At 40.5% G+C, this 11,234-nt stretch overlaps 2 protein-coding genes across 2 annotated transcripts in view; one reads left to right on the top strand and one right to left on the bottom strand.

The window, feature by feature from the left end:
* Positions 1 to 670: 670 nt before the first annotated feature.
* LOC149131729 (uncharacterized) lies at positions 671 to 2,962 on the bottom strand. The gene is made up of 2 exons (XM_089338568.1): positions 2,755 to 2,962; positions 671 to 1,493 (listed from the first exon to the last, which is right to left on the bottom strand). Exons 1-2 carry the CDS (start codon positions 2,776 to 2,778, stop codon positions 825 to 827), a joined length of 693 nt encoding a protein of 230 aa, XP_089194694.1. The 5' UTR covers positions 2,779 to 2,962; the 3' UTR covers positions 671 to 824.
* Positions 2,963 to 7,856: 4,894 nt separating this feature from the next.
* The window catches only part of LOC128250347 (uncharacterized), an 8,728-nt gene continuing 5,350 nt past the window's right edge, over positions 7,857 to 11,234 (top strand). The window contains exon 1 of the mRNA XM_089338567.1: positions 7,857 to 8,109. The gene's annotated coding sequence lies outside the window, so the exon portion shown is untranslated. The remainder of the gene's footprint in view (positions 8,110 to 11,234) is intronic.

Below are 11,234 nucleotides of genomic sequence, written 5' to 3'. Positions count from 1 at the left end.
GAACACGTTTATTTGTTTAGTAAAATTGTTATTTCTTTCGTGTCTGTTTGAATCAACATCTTTTTTTTATTATTATTATTCCCTGCTCATCGTTTTAATTTTAACATTTTGGTTTTTTATTACTTCTTTTAAATTTTTAACCACATATTTTTTTGTAAAAGCCACTTCTGACTTTTACAGTACTTCTATCAATATTCAACTCCAACCACTTTCCGAGATTTACTTCATTTGTATTTTCTTCCAAACTATTCACTTTCTGCTGCCTGATGAGCTGCGGTCGGCGAAACACAGGGGTTGAAGTCCTTTTGTAATTCTGTTTAACAATAAATACATACATACATGAACACATACATACATGCATACATACATACATACATACATACATACATGCATATACACTCACACACACACAAACACACACACACGCACGCACACATACATATGTATATGCATATGTATGTATATATATGTGTGTGTGTATATAGATATATGCATGTATCTATATTTGCATATATATGTATGCATATATATGTATGTATATATATATATATATATATATATATATATATATATATGTATATATATATATATATATATATATATATATATATATATATATATATATATATATACATATGTATATGTATATGCATGTATGCATGTATACATATGCGTGTCTAGATACGTGTGTGCGTAAGTATCTATCAATATATCTATCTATCTATCTATCTATCTATCTCTCTCTATATATTTATATATACATATATATACATATATATATATATGTATATATATGCGGACGTGTCAAGCCCAAACAAGACTGTTTATGCCTTCTTCCGTTTGCTTTGAGTGTTCGATTCTTTCTTTGGTTTTTTCACTTCACCCTTTTTCCCCGTCTCTTCTGTCGCTTTCGTTTTCTTGGTCTTTTTCTTCTTCGTCTTTGTCGCGGATACTGTCGTCTGGCGCCGTGGCAGAGGTCGCGATTTCGGTAGCTTCGTAGACAATGATGGCGGTGAGGATGGCAAAGGTGGTGACGGTGTCTGTGGATGAAGTGGCGGAGGCGATGTCTGTGGCCCTGCCGGACGTGGCGGCGGCCCAGCCGGACGTGACGGCGGCCGAGCCGGACGTGGCGGCGGCTGAGCCGGACGTGGAGGCGGCCGAGCCGAATTTGGCAGCGGCTGTGCATATTTTGGCGGCATCACGGTTGTCATTCTTGTCAATAGTTTTTTCTTTTTCTTGCCTTTACTCTTCGACTTAGTCTCCGTGGTTTCTCTTTCCCAAGGGAAACCGCATAGAGTCAGCGCCTCTGAGGCGTTATACGCAAGGTAGTAGAGGTTTTCGATAAAAGATCTGCTAAAATAGGTTTCATTGGGACATTTTAAATCGACTTGCTTACAACCCGGCGGCTGTGTCTTGACCGTTGACGTGGTCTTTGCGTCTGTTGCTGGAGCTGGCGGGGCTTGTATCGTGACATGTTTCTTTTTCAAGCCGTCCTGAAATGGAGTAAAACGAAATCAGTGAGTCATCGTATGAGGGGCGGGGGGGTGCGAGGAGGGGGAATTAAGGTGGAGGTGGAGAGGGGGAATGGAAAGGGCAACGAAGAGGAAGGTGGGGCACCTACATGCCGTTTCGTAGCGGCAGCAACAGCAGCATCACTGCAACCACCACCACCACCACGATCCTGGAATAAGCACAGACCAAGGCGTGGTGCTTGTCGTGGTGCTTGGCACCTCGAGTGTCAAGTGCTCACAGTCCTCTGCTGGTCGGGCAATGCGATCGGTGGTAGTTCCACTCAAGCGTTTTATAGAGGGCTAGTGGAGGGAAAGTGCGACGACGTTCTCGAGAAAACTCTGGGCGTCGACGATGATCAACTTACTAGTCTGTTCCGGAGGACCTTCAGGCCGGGGCCTGCGGATAATTTCCAGAAATTCCTGGCCTGGCAGTGCTACCGGGAGTCGGGTGGGGTACTGCCTGTTCGAAATAAACTTTACAGGCACGGAACTGTTGTGAGACGAGCCTGCCCGAGGTGCGTACAGAGCGACGAAACCGTTCTGCACGCACTCGTCCGTTGCTGCCCTAAGAGTTTATGTGGAACACCTGCTGTCACGTGTTGAACGGATCCGGTTATCGACTGAATTCCTCGTGAGGATTGCCCTGCCGCCCTCCTTCGGCCGGGCGGGACTGGCAATTTTCATTTGTCTGGTGGCTGTAGCGAAAGAGGTTGTCTGGTGGAAACGCTTGAAAGGGCTGAAGACAGACACTTTCCTCTTTGGCCAAGCCCTCCTCAACTTTTTCAAGCTTCACTTGAAAAGGAAAGTGAGGATGGAGAGGGAAGGGTTGTCTTCTAGCAAGTTTGTTGAAAGGTGGGTGAAGGGTTAGTGTGAAAGGACCGATCTTGAGCACGCGCCTGTGAAAAAGACAAAAAGGAGAGGACTTTTGCCACCCGTGGTTTTCTAGGTTTTTTTTTCCAAGAGCAACCTTTAAATCGATTCCCTTCTTTGCGAGTTTTAATTGTTTAATTTTCATCCCGATATGTCCTTTTGTGTTATTTTATGTGAGCCCCTAATGGCCAATGAAAGAATAAATTATTACTATTATTATTATTATTATTATTATTATTATTATTATTATTACTATTATCATCATCATCATCATCATCATCATCATCATCATCATCATCATCATCATCATCATCATCATCATCATAAAAAAGAACGGTGGATGGACCGAATGGTTAAAGTGTTGGTGAAATACCTTAATAATTTTCTCCCAGGTCATCGCGTGCTGTGTTCAAATCCAGCCGAAGTCATATTTCACTTTTAATTCTTTCGGAGTCGATGAAGTGAAGTACCATTTAAGTCCTCGGGCCGACTTAACCCACCCGAGGACTTATCCCTTTATTCTCCTATTCTGCCACACATTTCCCCAAATATCTACGAAATTATTATTATTATTGTTAAACAACATTGTGTATGTGTGTGTGTGTGTGTGTGTGTGTGTGTGTGTGTGTGTGTACATACATACATATATATATATATATATATATATATATATATATACAGACATATATATATATATATATATACATATATATATATATATATATATATATATATATATGCGTGTGCACGTACGAATGTGTGTGTTGTGTGTGTGTGTTGTGTGTATGTGTGTGTGTGTGTGTGTGTGTGTGTGTGTGTGTGTGTGTGTGTGTGTGTGAGCCTGTAAATGCTTAAAACATTGAAAACAGTAGCTGATAGTGACGTCACAATGATATTCTGATGCTGCTTATTCTGTTTCCGTGTAGAACTCTCTCTCTCCCTCTCTTTCACTTTCTCACGTGCTCCCTCCGCCTCTTTCTTTAAGTCTCTCTTTTTCGATCTCTCTCTCTCTCCCTCTCTCCCTCTCTCTCTCTCTCTCTCTCTCTCTTGACATTTTGTCATATCTGAACTCATGTGTGTGTGTGTGTGTACACCCCCCCACTACATACAGATAGATAGACAGGTAAATAGATAGATAGACAGACAGGCAGACAGAGAGACAGACATACATACAGACATACATACATACAGACAGACAGATAGACAGACAGTGAGACAGACAGACAGATAGATAGATAGATAGATAGATAGATAGATAGATAGATAGATAGATAGACATACATACATACATACATACATGCATGCATGCATAATACATATATAATATATACATACATAAAAACATACATACATAATACATACATACATATATACATACGTGCGTACATACATACACAGAAAGATACATACATATTGTGTCATCCCATAAATAATGTGGTGTTTCAATTGCATGAACTAAATGTGGGAGGGGAAGGGCATAAACTACCTGCATCAACTTGCTATAAAAGCAGGTAGTAATTTTACCTTCTACTTATTCTTAGTGCACATTTTGAGGAGTGCAGTTCGATGTTAACTGCTATTTTTTTCAACATTATCGGAATCAAATTTTTTATCCTATCAAAAAGTTATCCAAATTCTGGAAGAAGTGGGGGTAAGTGGGGGGGGGGGGAAAGATCAGGTGAGTATGGAGGATGATGGAGAACTTCCAACTTCAACTCCTGGAGTTTCGCCAATGTCATTTTTGCGATGTGTGGTCTGGCGTTGTCTTGCAATTAAATAAGACAGGGTCTGTTGACTAATCTAGGCTGTTTTTTTGTAAGTTTCTGCATCATTTGGTCCAGTTGGCTGCCGTATACTTCGGCGGTGATTGATGAGCCAGTTTTAATGAAGTCATAATGGACCAAACATGCGCCAGACCACCAAACACACACCATCAGCTTCTTTTGATGAAGTTTGCTTTTTGGAGCTCGTCTTTGTTCAACCATTGTGCTGAACGTTTACGGTTGTTGTATTGGATTCATGTCTCATCACATGTTACAATTCGATTAAAAAATGATTAATTTTTGTGACGAGAAAGTAGCGTAATGCTTCTGGTCGGCCACGTTGCTCATTTGTAAGGTCAAAGTTACCAGAACGGAATTTTGCAAACCAATTTGATACTGTCTGCTGTTTAATAACATTAGAATGAAATACTCCATTAATATTCCGAGCTGTCTGTGATGCTGTATTTCCAAGAAAGAACTCATATTTCAAAACTGTACGAATTTCCGACTTATCCATCTCTAAACAAAAATAGCAAAAACAATTTATAAATACTTTATAAAGCGCAAAATGAGTTACAATAAAGAAATAGATGTGTCAGCTTTCTAGCAAAAGATAAAGGTTGTTAAAATATAATAATGGCACAAAATGAGCAGCTGTCAAAGTTTATCATATACCTTACTACACATTTCATACTTGACGACTTCTCTCACCTTTATTTATTAATTAATGGCTTACTAGCGCAAAAGATACACTTCTGTTTGTTATTTTTCCTCCATTTTCTTCTCGTATATATATATATAGGTTGATTAACAGATATCAATCTAGAGTGACGCATAGATTGGTGGATACATACAGATATAGATACACGCACACAGATGCAAATAGACGGTGGGAGCAAGCGAGCGAGAAAGAAGGAAAGAGTAGGAGAGCGAAGAATGGAGAGATACAGAGACAAACAAAAGTGAAAGTAAAGAATTGAAAATGCATCGAAATTGATAAAGGAAATAGCTTTTGAATTATTTGCATAAGTTATTTCCCTTAGAATTTGTGCTGTTTTCTATATTACAGACACTGATTACTTGTGAAAGACAGCGGAGCTGGCAGAGACGTTAGCACACCGAGCGAAATGCTCAACGGTATTTTCATCTGACTACGTTTCGAGTTCAAATTCCGCCGTGGTCGGCTTTGCCTTTCATCCTTTCAGGGTCGATAAATTAAGTACCAGTTACGTACTGGGGTCGATCTAATCGACTAGCCCACTCCCCCAACATTTTGGGCCTTGTGCCTAGAGTAGAAAACAATGGTTATTTAGATCTTAGTATCATTAACTGCTTTCAGTGCTTATGGAGCGGCGAGTTGCCACCTCAGATCACTGAGGGAAACATCGAAGAGGAGACAGCTGGGAGTAGACAAAGAGGACGGCACCAACATTTGGACGGTACTCATTTATATGTAAGTAGACTGAAGTGACTGGCTCAAGAGCATGTCACACTGTTCAGTCCAGAGGCGAACTGATTGGCATATCATCATTGATCCTTGTGTATGTGACTGTGTGTGTGTGTGTGTGTGTGTGTGTGTGTGTGTGTGTGTGTGTGTCCCACCACCGTTTGACAACCGGTGCTGGTGTGTTTACGTGCCCGTAACTTAACGGTTCGGCACAAATGACCGATGGAATAAGTACCAGCCTTTAAGAAAATAAGTACTGGGTCGATACAACCGAGGAATAATTCTTCAAGGCTGTGCCCCAGCATGGCCGCAGTCTTACGACTGAAACAAGTAAAAGGCAGACAGACAGACAGACAGACAGACAGACAGACAGACAGACAGACAGAGAGATAGATAGACAGATAGATAGATAGATAGATGGATAGACAGATAGATAGATGTTGTGTGAGTACCCGGGTCTTTTTCTAAACGTTTGTTCTAATTTAATGTATTTGTGGGCCATTGAATTGCTAGTGGGGTCACCCTAATACACAGTGTAGCTGGACGTAGCTGGACATCATGCACCCCCATAGTTCGCATTGTGTGGTAGCTGGAGATAAATGGACACTCAGAATGCTAGCAGAGCTTCTTCATAGCACTATAGCCCCACCCCAGGGCAAAAAAATGCAATATGGCCTAGACATGGGCATACGTTTGTTGGGTCCTCTCAGACCTCCTTAACGTGGCCACGGGTCATCATGAGAAATGTTTCTGACCACTAAAGCGTGACCGTAGGTCTAGCTGACCAACCTATGAATACAGGAACCAACGATTATCTTCTGTTCGAATAGAAAGCTCTGTTTACTTTCTGCAAGTTTTCTGTGATTCCTTCGGTTTCTGACATTTCACAAGTCGTCATGTGACCAACCAGGGGTGGAATTACATTGACTTCTGCTTAATCCGGCACCGAGGAATGATGGAGGAAGGCGCAGTCGTCGTTGATGTTGTTGTTGTTGTTGTTGTTGCTGTGACATTTTAGTATTGCACGTCCGATTTTTTTCTGCTGTAATCTCACACACTACTGCTGTGACGACTGTCGCCGCCGCCACCGCCACCGCCGCCGCCACCACCATCACAACCACCACCACCACCACCACTACCACCACCACAACCACCATTGCCACCACCAACACCGCTACCACAACCACCACCACCACCACCACCCACCACCACCACAACCACCGCCACCCCCTCCACACCCACCCACCACCCCACCCCACAACCACCACCACCGCCACCACTCGCCACCACCACCAGCACCGTCACCCCCTCCACCACCACCATCACCCCCTCCACCACCACCCGTACACCTTATATCATGTATCGTCAGTGTAGAACGAAAAGTTGTCTCCCTTTTTGATGCCGTGGTTTCCTTTGACATTTTACAGCAGTCCTCGCTCCTCTGAGCGGAAGTGACGTAATAACGCGGTTAAACGATTCATTGACGAAATGCTGCTAGTAGTAGTAGTAAGAGTTGTAGAAGTAGGCTGTGGTAGGTGGTGGTGGTGGTGGTGGTGGTGGTGGTGGTGGTACGGGTGAAGGGGTTGTTGATTCTATCTTCTGGGAAAATATTACTGCATTTCCACACACACACACACACACACACACACACACACTAAAAGGCAAAAGGTAACGGTTCAGAGATTGAAATATAAGCACACGTTGGGTGTGCGCGCCTTTCTATGTATGTGAGTGTATATATATATATATATATATATATATATATATATGCGCGTGTGTATATGTATGTGTGAGTATGTGGGTGTATATGTGTGTGTATATATGTGTGCATATGTATGTGTTTATATATGTGTGTGTGTATATATATATATATATATATATATATATATATACATATACAAACAGATGTGTGTGTGTGTGTGTGTCTTGGTGTACGCATGAATGTAGGCATGTATATGAATATTCATAATTACATATGTATACATAAATATATAGGTAAACGTGTGTGGGTGTGTGCGTGTGTGCGTTCGTGCTATACATCTTCACTTTAACTCTGCTTTTAATCACTGCTCTAATAACTAACCACACACACACACACACACACACACCGTTGCTCAAACGCACAGACACACATACATACACACTCATCTTCGCATACGCACATACACAAAACTGCAAGATCACACGCATACACACACAATACACCCTTTCTGAGAATCTAAAGCGTGTAACGACGCGAAACTACCAAATTCCTCTCTTCCTTCCTCTCCCTCATTCTCTCTCTCGCTCCTCCTCTCACTGTTTCACTGCTCCTCTGTCTCTCGTTCCCTACTCTTTCTCTCTCTCTCTCAGTATATGCTTCTCCTTCTCTCTCTCTCTCTCTCTCTCTTTCCCTCCTTATTTCTCAGTCTATCCACCCCCCTCTCTCTCTCCCTCTCTCAGCTGACCAATTCTTTGCAGAGAAAACACAGAATTCACTTCGATATCAATTTGAAATCTTCACCAAATCAATTACAAGGTATTTGTCTGTATATTACATGTATATATAGATATATGTATACAATACTCTGTCATGTATGGGTATGTAAACGTTCGTGTCTATGTGTATGTCTAAGCATGTGTGTGCATCTGTATATATATATATATGTGTGTGTGTGTGCATATATATATATATATATATATATATATATATATGTGTGTGTGTGTGTGTGTGTGTGTGTGTGTGTGTATCTATCTATCTATATATCTATCTATCAATATATATATTTACACACACACATACACATATATATATGAGGATACACACACACACACACACACACACATACCACAAACACAAACAAATATACATGTGTATGTATGTATGTATGTATAGTAGTGGGTGTGTGTTTTTCTGTTTGTCTACGCGCATGTGCTTGCGAGTGTTTATGTTGTGTATATATGTGTATATATGCAGCGTGTTTGCTTCACATTTTTGTTTATTGTATACACGTTTACAACCAAGAACATTCAATTCTTTAATGTCCACAACATACATGTACGTATAAATGTATGTATATATACATACACACCCACAACACCCTCCACACACACATGTATACACGTGCATATATGTATGTATATATATATATATGTGTGTGTATGTATATATATATATATATATAATACAAATAATATATATATATATAATTTATATATATATATATATATATATATATATATATATATATATATATATATATATATATATATATATATATATATATATATGCATATATGCGTGTGTGTGTTTAGTATGCAAATGTATAATGTATATAACCTCATGTATGTATATATCAACGTATATAACGATTTGTAATATTGCAACATCTATATCTCATTAATGTACATTGTGTAACAGAGTGTATATAATCTATCAGTACATATAGTACCATATATACAATACCAGTGTGTATAATCTTATATATAATTGCCAATATATACAATTTACCTGTATATATAAAACTGTATCTACAGTACCACTTCCTATAATACCCAACACACACACACACACACGCGCACACACACACACACACACACACACACACACACACACACACACACACACACACACACACACACACACACACATATATATATATATATATATATATATATATATATTTATATATATATACCAGTGTACACAGTTTATTAGTGTATATACTCCCAGTGTATATAATCTACAAGTGTTTATGTACCGATGTATGCAATGTACCATTGTGTATAATTTACAAGAGTATATATATGAACCACTGTGTACAATGTGCCAGTGTGTATGTTGTGCAAACCATTCTCGTTCATTATTGATTTTTCTCTCGTGTGTTTGTTCACCTCTCTGTGTCAGTCTTCGATCTGCTTGAAATATATATATTTTTTTAACTCTTTCCCCACATCTTTGGAGGTAAACAGTCGGATGGAAAAACACGATCATGTTTTACACTCATTCCTGGACTTATTGAGTTCAATGACCATTGCTGCCGTTTATTTTATCTTAACTCTCACATGTAGGCATGTGTGTGTGTGTGTGTGTGTGTGTGTGTGTGTGTGTGTGTGTGTTGTACGGCAGAGTGATATTTTGGGAGCAGCACTATAATAATATTTTACAGGTTGATGTGTCTAAATCTTGTGTACTAAATGAATTTTCCTTTCTCCCTTTGAGTGTCTGTATGTGTATGTGTGTATGTGTGTGTGTGTGCATGCGTGTATATGTGTGTCACAGAGAGAGAGAGTGAGAGAAAGAGTGATAGATAGATAAATAGAGAGGGAGAGAGAGATGTTGAGAGAGAATATGTGTGTGTGTGTATGATGTACAGCAAGGTGACGTTTTGTGACCAACACTATACAAATAATTTAAAGATTAATGTGTCTAAATCTTGTAAATCAAATGAATTTTCCTTTGTGCGTGTGTGTGTATGTGCGTGTGTGTGTATGTGTGTGTGTGTCAGAGAGAAGGAAAGAGAGAGAGAGTGTGTATATGTGTAGTGTACAACAAGGTGACATTTTATGACCAACCCTATAAAATGATTCACAAATTAAAGGATTTTTCGTGTGTGGGTGTGTTCGTATGTGTGAGTTGATTTCTCTCCTTCTCTCCTTCTCTCTCTCTCTCTCTCTCTCTCTCTCTCTCTTCCTGTGCTTGTGTGTGTGTGTGTGTGTGTGTGTGTGCACGCGCGCGCGTTATGTTTTTCTGTAGCATCGTGTTTACACCCGTTGTGTGTGACTTTTGAACAACGTCTGTGTATGCGCTGTATACTTGTGCGCTGTTTTCGTGCATGTTAGTGCCTGCGCGCGCGCGCGAGTGTGTGTGTGTGTGTGTGCGTGCGTGCGTGCGTGCGCGTGCGTGTGTCATGTGCCGTTCTCCTATGTGTTAATGCGTATATGTACATACGAGCATGTGTATGTGTGTGTGTGAGCTTTCGTGTGCGCGTGTCTCTGTGTTTATGTGCCGTTTTGTACGTGTTAGAGCTTTTGTGTGTGTGTGTGTGTGCGCTTGTGTGTATGTGCATGTGTATTTGTACCTACATCTCACACACACGCACATATATGTGTGTGCGTGTGAGTGTGTGTGCGTTTGTGTGTGTGTGTTTGTGTGTGTGTGTGTGTGTGTGTGTTTGTGTGAGTGTGTGTGTGTGTTTGTGTGAGTGTGTGTGTGTAATGTGGGTACATACACACACACATACACACACATACAAACACATGCACATTTGAGCTGTCCCTCTCCTTTCAGAAGGTACTCACATCATATATATGTGTGTGTATGTGTGTTTGTGATTTGAGTATCTTCTGAGGGGGGGGGGGGGGGGAGACACAGCTCAAATGGTTTATATAACTCACCATCTCATGTTGATGATAGTGATGTGGTGGATGTTGAGGTTTTGAACCTCTGTGGGTTGGCGACGTTTTTAAAGGGGAAACATTTGTACAGAAAGAACATTCCAGTAACTGCAAATGGAAGAAGAAAGGGAAAGATGGAAGAATATCCGTGAAAAGCAGACGAATGGCAGGTGAATCGGATTGGACGGTCTTGAAGGAGGTGGAGGTGGGGGGGGGCACGTGCAGATGGAGCGATAGTGCAACAGACGATCTAGAGAATGGTATATA

Source organism: Octopus bimaculoides, chromosome 20 (assembly GCF_046866305.1).
Source record: "Octopus bimaculoides isolate indiv1 chromosome 20, ASM4686630v1, whole genome shotgun sequence".
Classification (NCBI taxonomy): domain Eukaryota; kingdom Metazoa; phylum Mollusca; class Cephalopoda; order Octopoda; family Octopodidae; genus Octopus; species Octopus bimaculoides.
Note: the sequence above shows the minus strand (reverse complement) of the source record. Positions and strands in the feature narration are given on the sequence as shown.

Coding starts and splice junctions, on each gene's coding strand:
- LOC149131729 (XM_089338568.1), bottom strand. CDS start 2,778: ATGACCTGGGAGAAAATTATTAAG. Junction 1,494..2,754: donor CCTGGGAGAAAATTATTAAG/GTATTTCACCAA, acceptor ACTCCATTTCAG/GACGGCTTGAAAAAGAAACA.